This window comes from Protopterus annectens, chromosome 11.part0, assembly GCF_019279795.1.
Source record: "Protopterus annectens isolate FY-2018-M chromosome 11.part0, PAN1.0, whole genome shotgun sequence".
NCBI classification, from domain to species: domain Eukaryota; kingdom Metazoa; phylum Chordata; order Ceratodontiformes; family Protopteridae; genus Protopterus; species Protopterus annectens.
The window spans coordinates 319244530-319257886 of NC_056745.1; the positions used below are offsets into that span (position 1 = coordinate 319244530).

A 13357-nucleotide genomic window follows, 5' to 3' on the forward strand; every position below is an offset into this window, starting at 1 on the left:
AGGGGTGTCCTCTTTCTCCTTTGTTATTTGCATTAAATTTAGAACCACTGGCAAGGAAAATAAGAGATTTAGAAATTCAAGGATATAATTGGTATGGCAATCAATGAAAGTTGGTTTTATTTTCTGAGGAAATTATTTTGTATCTGATAAAATCAGAAAAGGACATTCCACTGTTGTGGAACATATTGAGACAATTTCATATCTATTTGAGATACAAAATTAATGAAGATAAAACAAAGCATTAGCTGTAAACTAGTTGGTACATGAGTAGTTTTCCTAGTTAATGGTGGGGTAGTTGAAATCGCCCATTATTAGGGTGTTAGGTTGTACCCTAATATTTTCCAGTGTATCAAGAAATGAGAAGTGGGAATCCTGGGGCATACTGGGGGATCTGTAGCAAGCTAAAATTTGGATTGCAGTCTTGCCCAGAGTTAGTTGCACTTGGATAATCTCGGATGCATTATGCTGAACAACTAGCCTGGAGATGTGGATATCCTTAATGAATATGGACACGCCTCCACCTTTAGTGTTTCGGTCCAGGTTAGGGGGCCAAAAGGTGTGGTATGAATTATAGCCTGGTAATGCAGGGGTGCTCTCCAGTGCCTTGAACCAGGTATTTGTCACTGCACAGATGTCGATGTTCTCCATTTTAAAGAGTGCCTCGAGTGAGTCCATTTTGAGGTTTAGACTTCTAGCATTGAGTAGCATTACCCACAGATTTTGCTTGCTTGTACCTGTTACAGTGGTGAACTTGTCATTTGAACCTTGCCTAAAAAAGGCACTATAGGGGTGGCAAGAGCCTTAGCCAGTATCCGGAATCCCAAGAGCGACAGGTGCAGGCCATCTCTGGCAAAGCGTCGTGGTTTGCCGATCATGTCATCCCAGGCAGATAGATACTGGATCCCCATAGAATGACACCAGAAGCTTGCCCAATTGTTGAAGTCAATTATTTTGACCTTGTACTGTGGTATCATTCTGGGTGATGGCAGGATGCTACTCAGGGCTAGGGTCATACCTGCCAGGGCTACAAGACTGGACAGCTCCTCCATGTTTCTTTTCATGTAGTCCAGGGAGGTATGTCTCAGGTCATTCACACCAACATGGACAATGACAGAGTCATATTTGTACTTGTTGTGGAGTGACCTGATTGCGTGCATTATGTGGGGGATCCTGGCACCTGACAGGCAGCTGACAGTAACTTTCTCCTTGTTTAGCCTGGTGAGTGGAACATCAGTGTGCCTGACTATGCTGTCCTTATACCATAACTCTCACAATTTTATACTAGAAGTGTCCTTATACCATAACTCTCATAATATTATACTAGAACTCTCCTTATACCATAAATCTGATAATATTATACTTGAACCATCCTTATACCATAACTCTCATAATATTGTACTAGAATGGTCCTTATACCATAACTCTCATAATATTATACTAGAACTCTCCTTATACCACAAATCTGATAATATTATACTGGAACCAAACTTATACCATAACTCTCATAATATTATACTAGAATTTCCTTATACCATAACTCTCACAATATTATACTAGAACTGTCCTAATACCATAACTCTCATAATATTATACTAGAACAGTCCTTATGCCATAACTCTCATAATATTATACTAGAACAGTCCTTATACCATAACTTTCATAATATTATACTGGAACCATCCTTATACCATAACTCTCACAATATTATACTAGAACTCTCCTTATACCATAACTCTCATAATATTATACTAGAACTCTCCTTATACCATTAATCTGATAATATTATACTGGAACCATCCTTATACCATAACTCTCATAATATTATACTAGGACTGTCCTAATACCATAGCTCTCATAATATTATACTGGAACCATCCTTATACCAAAACTTTCATAATATTATACTAGAATTTCCTTATACCATAACTCTCATAATATTATACTGGAACCATCCTTATACCATAGCTCTCAGAATATTATACTAGAACTCTCCTTATACCATAACTCTCATAATATTATACTAGGACTGTCCTTATACCATAACTCTCATAATATTATACTAGAACTCTCCTTATACCATAAATCTGATAATATTATACTGGAACTATCCTTATATCATAACTCTCATAATATTATACTAGATTTTTCTTATACCATAACTCTCATAATATTATACTAGAACTGCCCTTATACCATAACTCTCATAATATTATACTAGAACTCTCCTTATGCCATAAATCTGATACTATTATACTGGAACCATCCTTATACCATAACTTTCATAATATTATACTAGAATTTCCTTATACCATAACTCTCACAATATTATACTAGAACTGTCCTTATACCGTAACTCTCATAATATTATACTTGAACGGTCCTTATACCATAACTCTCATAATATTATACTGGAACCATCCTTGTACCATAACTTTCATAATATTATACTAAAATGGTCCTTATACCATAACTCTCATAATATTTTACTAGAACGGTCCTTATACCATAACTCTCATAATATTATACTGGAGCCATCTTTATACCATAAATCTCATAATATTATACTAGAACTGTCCTTATACCATAACTCTCATAATATTATACTAGAATTGTCCTTATGCCATAAATCTCATAATATTGTACTGGAGCCATCCTTATACCGTAACTCTCAGACAATGGAACAAAATAGCATGTTTGCATTAGATGCGAGTAAAAAAATTAATTGTATTCACATGCCTTTATTATTTAAAGCATTAAATAAATACTCATTTCTGAATATCTTTATGCAAGCCAATAAGGTATTGTATAATACAGCCTCTGTCTCCGCAGCAATTAATGGAAAACTGTACCATTTGTAAGGATGTCCACAGGTACTTTTAGCTGTGTTCTCTGTCACCATATATTTTTATTCTCTTGTTATAACCTGCTTTCATTAAAATTGTCCCTCCTTGATAGGAATAAAATACTAAACACCTCTATTGCTATTACATAAGTTGCAGATGATATTTTGCTATAGTTTCATAAGTCTAACATGACCTACTTAACATCCTTTACCAGTGGTTGAAGAATATAGTTAAGTTTTAAATTATGAATTGATTCTGGATAAGAAGATTCTTTTTCCATTGCGTGCACATACTAATATTTTGAATTAATTGCCAAACAAGTAAATATAAATATTTCACTGAGAAAACTTGTACTTAATTCACATGTTCATAGGTTAATAGGAGATTACTAGACTAATAGCTAAAGAACACTTACAAGTCTCGCCAATACAATCCAGTTTTACCAACTTAGTGATACTTAGTGTCACTTATTGTCAAGTATAAATCTGGAACACTCTACCTTATATAGACAAACTTTAATTCAGTCTTCTACAACATTAGGACAGAGCTGCAAAAACCAGAACTAGTTTAAAATTGAATCCACTAATGACAATGTCTATCAAAAACATAACTGTGTTTCCTCAAATATTCTAATTTTGTGATAATTCTAACTATCATATCCAGAATGAGTATTTTAAACTGTTCAGTAATTTTTTTCCTCTTTCATATGGTGCAAGAAGGGTTAACCCTAGAATAAAATCAAACAGTTTGATCCAAAAGTATAAGCCTGATTACCTATAATTTTCCTTTTTTTATATAATTTCAAGAAAAAAATCTTAATTACTTCAGGACACCTTTTTACCCCCTGAATAACTGTTGTCAGCTGCTTCACCATTGTGGAAACAAAATCTTTTGCAGCTTTCAACTTCCAGGTCCTCTGCTTCCTCCAGTTTGGGAATAAAGTCATTGTGCAGAAACAGAAAGATAAATAGTTAAATTCATCATTCATGTTGCAAACAACCTAATATGAATTGCATTGTAAGTGTTCTTCCCTTCCTTGCTCATGCAATAAAAGTGAAGTCCTAATATCAAAAATAGTCTTGTGAATGTTAGAATTATAGTCATCATTTTTTTTTCTTGCAATAAACAAAATATTATCAAATGAGTCACTGTACATAAAGACATTTCAGCAGTATTGCTTTGGTGTCCTTTTTCATCTGTTAATTTCAATTATATAATGGTGGCTAATGAAGATTAAAACAGCAGCAAGTGTAACTGTGATAAAAGTCTGCATTAAGATACAAAAGAGTTTGGTTGCCACACTGAAATACAACTCTCTGTGGCTACCAAAGCATGAAAACGTGCCCCAATTTCCTCAGTGCCACTAACCAGCAAAACAAAACATTTCAGTTGGAAGAGATAATTCACCCATGCTCACAGACTATTGTATGCAGTCACATTTTTAAAATGAAAAACAACTGATGCTGTATATTAAGACAATGGCATCTGTATATATTATGATGTCACAATGTCTCAGGTCGTTGCTGAAAAAGGTCTGACAACCAGTCTACTTATCCAGTTAAAAAATGAAAATAAAAAAAATAAATAAATATTAACAAAAATAAAATAATACCATACCAACCTAAAAGAAATTGTATTTAACATGTACACAGGCACATTGCTGAAGTATTCTCATGTAAATAGGTGGATGTAGTCGGGTCTATATTACCAAAGCGAAAAACCCTATTCCCGAATACCTAAACGTTGACACCTATACCATGAACTGCGAAAATCCCGAACGCACTAAACCACGAAAAAAAAATATCGAACTGTCATGGCCCGCCAACCCCACCACCCGCTACATACTACCTACCCAAAGAAAATAAATAAACCACACACATACACTAACCAAACCCTACTTCTAACCTAAGGTAAAGCACCAAAACCCTACCTCTAACCCTACACTAAACCCCACATACACAACTAACTATGCACTATCCTTAACCCCTAAGGTCCGTAACTACCGCACATGTCCCCTACGCACATACACCCAAACAAAATAAATAATCCACATACATATATTTAACAAAACCTTACCTCCAACACTACACTAAACCCCACATACACAACTATCTATGCACTATCCTTAACCCCTCCCTAACCTTAAGGTCCATAACTACCGCACACTTCCCCTACAAACATACACCCAAACAAAATAAACAATACACATACATACACTTAAAATAACCCTACTTCTAACACTACACTAAACCTTACATACATTACCTATCTATACACTTACCTTAACCCAAATCCTAACACTAAAGTCCTCTCTATCGCACACTTACCTTACGGAGCTATACCGCAGACGTGCCAACCAAAACAAATCGACCTTTCGGAATTCGCGGTTTTGTACGTTTGGGATTTCCATACTTCGCCCAATATGAGTTGACATCTTCGTATTTGCTCATACGGTTTTTCGTGTTCGTAATAAAGACTCATGTAGTCAGTAGATTTATAATATAACTCTCAAGTAGGCCAACACATAGAAAAGACATGAAATCCCATAACACAATTTGATTATTTAAAAAAAAAAGATGTTATGCTCAATTGCACTTATTTCAGTGGGCACATAAAGAATTAATTTCATCCATCTATAGATGGGAAACAAACAATTTACACCAAGACTGCCCCTGTACTACTAATGGACAGAGGCAGCTCCTAAACCCTTTATCTCATGCATGAGTCCCCTTAAATTTTCTATGGTATGATCTCATTTAGTCTCATTAGAAGTAATATATAATTACCAACCATGAGATGGGTAAGACCAGTCTCTAACAAATGGGACAAATTATTTTGAGCACAGAAAGGGAAACAGGCTAGACTTAAGATGGCTCGCAAGGGAAGCTAGCGTACTATTTACCTAGGAACCAATTAATATGCTTTGCCTGAACAGACATGTTGCAAGATTTAAAACATGTGAAAGGATTTGCTCATAACTGAGCATCGTGGTACTTTAGCTGGAAAAATGGTTTTGTGGGTTTTCTAAAGCAAGCTTTTCAGCAAAATATATTTTATAATAAGAAAGCCCCTTATGAAGATTCTTCATCTATGTTAGGAGAGAAAAATAAATAAATAAGCTCTTCAGGATCCTGTTAACACTTCACAGTAGATATGGCTGCCTAAGCCCCAGCATCCAAAATGCAGCAGTAATATAAGTAAAACAGAGCAACCTGATATTACATATGCTCACACAATTTCTTAGCTAAAAGCCTAAAAACTAAAGCTAAAGTAAATATTATTAGTAAAACATTAAAGAAACAAGTAGCGAACAATTTCCAAATGCTACACACTGTAGGTGCCTACTGTGTCATTGCAGAAACTCAAATGCCATTGTATTATACCTTTTTACAAACAATAATGAAGAAATAATGTAAATATAATAATGGTAATTCACCGCCCACATGTGAGCTTGCTTTCTCATATTAGTAACCAGCAAAGCCTCATGAAACCCTTAACCTGCACCAGATGCTGTGCTTTTAAAACTAAGTTGCTTATGACACATTTTAAACCAAAAATTATAGTACACAATGTTAAACAAAAATCCAACAAATTAAATGTGCAAGTGCTAGTCACATTCTTTGAAATAACAAGTCAGTGAATTAGCATGGAAAATAAATAGTTTCCTAATGTAATGGCATTACCACCAGACAGTGAGAACCTTGGCTCTAGATAATTGTCACCACTGAAGTGACACCCTGATCCCATGTGCAAAAATGGGAAAAAGGGCTGTGGATGGATGGATTTAAAAGTCAAGTAATTTCTATTTAAAATCATGCCATTTTATAATAATATTAAACTATGCTTTTGTTTTGTATAATATAGCAATAACCCACGCTTGGGTGTGGGTAATGCTGGATTTACCCACGGTTGGTGTGGTTTGGTCATGAGGGCGAAGCCCGAGTGTCCAAACAAAGACAACCGTGGGTAAATCCAGCATTACCCACACCCAGAAGTGGGTTATTGCTATTATATAATTACATTATTTAAGAACAAAATAATTATTTTACTTAAATAATGGCATTGTATAATGCCTCCTTGCTGCCTTTCCGCAGCTGTCTGGTATTCTGCGGCAGTTCTAATGTACTGCGCATGCGTATGCTTATGCAGTACATCAGAGCTGTGGGCAAAAGCAATGGAGAAAGCAAGATCTCCATTGCTTTTTTAAAACTGTTTTGCTATGTTAAACCCATTTAACATAGCGAGACAGTTTTGAAAAAAGCAACGGAGAAAGCAAGATCTCTGTTGCTTTTTACAAAGTGTCTCGCTATGTTAAAGGAGTTTAACATAAAAAAGCAACAGAGAATCTCCTTTGCTTTTTTTAAAGCTGTCTCGCTATGTTAAACTCCTTTAACATAGCGAGACAGTGTCTAAACAGCAACCGAGATCTTGTGTTCTCCGTTGCTGTAAAAAAAGAGTTATACTAATGGAAAAAGTCCGGGCGACCAGACCTTTTTCTATTACTATAACTCTGATTTACAACATGCATGCTGACCAATCAGCATGCACATTTTGGAATATTAATGGGGGGGGGGGGTTGTTGTATAATGGAATTTTACTCACAGCTGGTTTTCTTTTGTCATTTAGGCATTGAGTCTGTGAACAAACTGCATCAGTTATGGGTAAAACCCTGCAGTAATCTCACCCAAATATAGTTTATTGATAAAATCCACTGTCTTCTTTATAAAAGTAGACTTCTTACAGAATGTCAGATTCAGAAATTTTTGTTTTGTTTTGTTTTGAACTTATGGACCTTGGATATCATTGTATTTCCTGTCTCACAGTCAGAGAGATCAAGGAAGTTGGGAGGCATGGGGATCACTTCTACCGTAAGCCTATGGATATGTAAATAATTAATTGTGGAAATATTGTATTCAGTAGTTAACTTGAGAAGGAAAATGCTATACAGTGGAAGAAACTGTAGATAATGTTGCACAGAATATAGAAAACACCCCACAGAACAAAAAAAAGATATGCACAAAGGAAAAGTCAGTGGATCACTGTATGAAGCAACTATTTAGTTCAGAAGGTTAAGGCTATAAGATGGTAAACAAACTTCTTTCCTTTAGGCAGGGGTTTGATTCTCTTAATGTCTACAAACAACTGTGTAACATTGAGCAAGTCACTTAAACAGATAGTGCCCACTGATCATCTCAGAAGGTGACTCTTGTTCAGTGTATTTACCCAGTTAACAAATAAAAGTAAACTATAAAGTAATGAGAAACAATGCATTCAAAATCCTTTTCATCCTTTCATTATAGCAGAATGAATGCAGGGTTTCAACAATGCAGCTATAAAGCTATAGAGCTACATGCTTTACAGTAAATAATAATTAACTTTGTTCTTAACAACTGTAACGAACAAATGTTCTTTTTGAGACCAATCATATTTATCTATTTATGTATTTATTTGCTTTTGTTTACCAGTATAGTCTAATTAGGTTAAAACCATTTCTTTGAAGGCCTGAGGAGAAAAGTTTCATCATAGTACAATCAGTTTACAAAGATATTAGTTGGAAGACGTTAGTAAACATTATGAGGAGAACATTAATTATACAATTATGAAAACAAGAGTGTACTTAGCAACATAATCAACGGTGAGTATTACTGATACAGAATAGAGTATTTACAGTAAGGAAAGCATTACTATACAATAGTTTATGCACTTGGATTACACATTTCAGTTATTATACTTACATAATTTTTAATGTAATCTGTTAAACACTTGTTGGAACTTTGACGATTATGATCTTTTAATTAGTTCCGATAAACCAGTAATTTAAGTCACAGCAGTGTATTGATAAACAGGATTCTGTTCATCTTGGAGTGACATTGTATGATTATTAAGTGTAAGTGTTTAGAGAAGCAGGGCCAATGGTATGTTAAGTGATTTTTTAGGTTGTCTTTAAAGAATCTTAAATTATTTATCTGTTTGTTACCTGGGAGTAGGTTTGCCAGTCACTGTAACAAAACAATTATTTACCTTAAACAAAAGAGAAAACAAAAGTATAAAGATTGCAGACTAATACATAGTACAATGAACAATAAAGAAGAGACATGCTTAGCACAAGTTTCAGAAGACTAAATAGTAATTAAATTAGCATTTCTGAGAATTCTTTGTATCCTTAATGCACTGTTACCATGCCTTACTTACGGTCATTCGACTGTTGTATAATGGACTGATGCCATCCCTGCTAGCTTACAGGAATTTGTGTGATATGTAAAACAAAATGTTTATTTTTATATGTATTAAATAATGATAACTGCATGTTTCATGGTGTATCAGGTTTCTTTCCTCAAAAGGCACATGCATGCATTCATTCATCCATCTCCTCTATGTAAACCCTACATACATTTTTACAGACAGAACTATAATTTCTTCATAACTGTTTGTTTTTTTTTTTCTTCTCGCTGTCACAGAATAAATACCCTATGCAGTACAATGAATCAATGAACACCGTACTTGTTCAGGAACTGCTCCGTTTTAATCAGCTAACATCGACCATTAAATCCAGCTTGGAAGACATGAATAAAGCAGTCCATGGTCTGCACGTACTGTCTCATGAGCTGGAAGAGATGAGCAACAGTATGATTGTTGGCAAGGTAAGCATTTACAGTAAATGCAGTTTACCACTACTGACAGAAAGAAAGGAAAATGTAGGGCATCGATGTTTTACATGCTTTTCAATATTTAGTCTTTTGTAACCAAGTAAGACTCTTTAGATATAAATTACTGTTTACAGAGATTTCTCTGAAAATTTAAACTGATTAAGTAATTTCTTCATAACATTGAGTATAAATGGAAGGCTATGGGAATCAAACCCAGTTTGGAGGATGTATTTCATATTTCATTTAGTCAGCTCACCAAGCAGTAATATCAGTTAAATTACTATTATTATTTGACATGTATTTATAGTTATTCTCTATTTTTTTCTTTTAGGGATACTTCATAAGTCTGTATCTGCAAATCTAGTCTTTTCAACATCTGCATAACTGTCTTTAACATTTAAGCTTCATAGATGTACTTGGCAGATAAATGTTGGCAAGTATTTCTTCTACCTAATGTTATTTTCATAGGTTCATAGGTTCATACTAGGCTATCTGCCCTAGGGCATTTATAAGCTTAGCCAGAGTGTGTTTGGCTTTCGCCACCCATTTTAAATGAATTTTGCTATGCTCTTTTTCGAGGTTAGTATACTGTGCCTCTGTCTAACAGTGACACAGAAGTGATACCTGGTGTAAACCTATGATCTCCCATCCACTCATCAAGATTCCTCTTGAAGAGAGCCAATGAGGGACTCTGCCTAACCTGGACTGGGATTTTATTCCAGAGTGAAGGGAGCCTCTGGGTTATGAATCTGTCCCTCCAGCATGTCCTATTTATTTCAGTGCTGAGGTTCAAGTCTCTCGAGCACGTAGATCAATGGGATTTGGATTTTCTGAGGTGCAGCATGTCCATTAATTCTGGGTTGGACATGGCTTTATATGTCAGGCACAGATCGCCTCTGAGCAGGTGGTATGCCACTGGGTAGAGCTGGAGTTTCTTTAACCGGGCAGCATATGGCATCTGTTTGAGCCCTTTGATCCTCTTGGTGAGGTACTTTTGGGGTCTTTCCAGTTGCTGCAGGTGTCTGGTAAGGTACATCCCAAAAGGGGCATTGTACTCAATTATGGGCCTGATGAGGAATGAGTAAAGAGGCACGATGACCTCCCCTGATCTAGATGTGAATCCCTTCATGATTAGGTGGGCTATATAAAATGTTTTTCTAACTACTTTGGTCACGTGGTTTTCAAATGAGAGATTGCTATCAACTTGGGTCCCCAGGTCCCTAATTACTTCTTCTGTACTTAATGGATTACCACCTATGTGGTAATTTGTGGGCACTTTGTTTTTGCCAAAGGGGATGACTATACACTTTTTGGCATTTAGCTTGAGGCCATGGCTGTGGCACCAGTTGTCTGTTTCTATGAGGCCCTTTTGTAAGATGCTTGTGTCGGCTGGAGAGTCGATTATGGTGCCTAGTTTGCAGTCATCTGCGAATTTGGTCAGCCGCAGTCCTTCCGTGTTGGCCTGTACCTCCGAGAAATATATACCGAACAAGAGAGGTCCCAGGACTGAGCCTTGTGGGATGCCACTTGTAACTGGTTTGGAGTCTGACATGGCTCCAGCAATCCTAACCATGTGGGTTCTGTCCTTGAGCCAGTTTGCAACCCATCTAGTGATATAGGGGTTTATATTTAAGCTGGTGAGCTTATCTATAATGCCCGAGTTGGGTATTGTATCGAAGGCTTTTGCGAGGTCTAGGTAGGCTGTGTGGACCACCTTCCCCTCGTCAATGGCCTTGGTGACTGTTTCAAAGAAATTGACCAGGTTTAAGAGGCAGGATCTGCCCTTAACAAAGCCGAACTGGGTAGGATCCAGTGTCTGTAGGTCCCCGATATCTTTATTTATGAGGTCCATGATGATCCTTTCCATAGCTTTGCAGACCAAGCTAGTCAGGCTTATGGGGCGATAGTTTCCAGGATCCGTTGAGGCACCACCTTTGTGGAGAGGGACCACTGTTGCTGTACACCACTCTTTGGATACATATCCTGTAGTAAGGCTGAGATTGAACAGTAGTTTTATGTTTGGGTTTAGCTCTTCTTGGAGTTCATGTAGGATGCAGCCCGGGACACCGTCTGGTCCCATTGATGCTGTGTTTTTTGCTTTGGAGGAGGCGGTTCTTACCTGAGCATCTGAGATGTCAGGGGGGCAGCACTCTGCTGGGATAGATATTTGCCCTTTTGGTGGGGAGGGGGGGAGAAGTTTGCTCTGAACCTGTCAGCTAGGATGTTGGCAATGTCTGTGGATTCGGTGTATTTTTTGTCATTTTGGACTAATTCTGAGCATATCTGGGAATTCCCACCCAGGTTCCTAACATAACTAAAGAAAGCCTTGTGATTATCCTTAGTGTCCTGTGCAATTTTTCTCTCGAAGCTGGCCTTAGACAATTTTATGAGTGCCCGTAGTGTTTTGCTAATACTGATCAGAGATGCCTTCCCTTTTTGGAATTTTGCTCTATCATGTAGTAGCTTCCTCCTTCTATTGTATAGTTTATGGCTGGGGTCCACCAGACAGGACGCCTGCCTTTGGAGGATTGGGTCTTGGATTTATTTGGGATTGCATGATCCATGCATTCCTGAAGGTGTTCATAGAATGCGTTTATAAAGGATTCTGCGGTCTGGGCCGTATTTTCCACAGGCCCGGGGGCTTTGAAGGATTCCACCTCGGTTTTGAGGAGTGTGAAATTTGCTTTAGAGAAGTTTTTCACTGTGGTTTTCTGGGCAGGTGGTGGGGTCGGAATGTGAATATCCAGTGAGATTAGTTTATGGTCTGATCTTACCAGCGAGGGATACACTTCTGGTCTGGAGCATAGAGCCCCCATGTTGGTAATGATCAGGTCTAGTATGTTTTCCCCTCTTGTGGGAGTGGTAACAAGTTGTTCCATAGCATTTGAGTTTATAAATTCTAGGAACCTTTGGGCTAGGGTGTTGGAGCTAGAGTAATGCTCCCAGTCTATGTTTGGGTAGTTGAAGTCACCCAATATAATGGTGTTTGGAGAGACCTTCATATTTTACAGTGTTCTCAGGAAGACCGAGTGGGGTTCCTGGGTTTGGGAGGGTGGTCTGTAGCAGGCTATAAACTGGAAGGCAGTTTTACCCACTGTTAGTTGCACATGGATAGTCTCTGATGCTTCGTGGTGTGCCACCAACCTGGAGGTGTGGGTATCTTTGATGAATATTGATACTCCCCCCTCCTTTTGTGGTTCGGTCCAAGATTTGGGGCCGAAAAGCATGGTATGAGGTATAACCTGGTAGTACTGGGGTGCTCACGGGAGCCTTGAACCAGGTTTCTGTTACTGAACAGATATTGATGTTCTCCATGCTAAGGAGAGTTTTGAGTGCATGCATCTTGAGGTTTAGACTTCTCGCATCGAGTAGCATTACTCTTAGTTTCTTATCCCTTGTGATACCTATGGAGGTGGGTTTGTCTTTTGACCCTTGCCTAAAAAAGGCACTATGGGGGTGGCAAGAGCCTTTGCCAATATCCAAAAGTCCAGGGGTGACAGGTGCAAGCCGTCCCTAGCCAAGCATCGTGGCTTGTCGAGCATGTCATCCCATGCTGACAGGCATTGGATCCCCTTTGAATAACACCAATACTTAAGCCAATTGTTGAAATTGATCATCTTGTCTTCATATTGTGGCATCATTCTTGGTGAGGGTAAGATGCTACTCAAGGTCAGGGTCATACCGGCCTGGGCTACATGCTCAGAGAGCTCCTCTATGTCTCTTTTCATGTAGTCCAGGAAGGTACGTCTCAGGTCATTCACACCAGCATGGACAATGACTGAGTCATATTTGTACTTGCCTTGGAGTGACCTGAGTGCTTGTGTTATGTGGCGGATCCTAGCACCCGACAGGCAGCTCACCGTGACC

At 37.6% G+C, this 13357-nt stretch overlaps 1 protein-coding gene across 1 annotated transcript in view; it reads left to right on the plus strand.

The window, feature by feature from the left end:
- The window catches only part of LOC122815364 (dynein axonemal heavy chain 3-like), a 4921723-nt gene that overhangs the window by 4711994 nt on the left and 196372 nt on the right, over positions 1-13357 (plus strand). The window contains exon 71 of the mRNA XM_044087818.1: positions 9302-9484. Coding sequence (XP_043943753.1) covers positions 9302-9484 — 183 coding nt within the window. The remainder of the gene's footprint in view (positions 1-9301; positions 9485-13357) is intronic.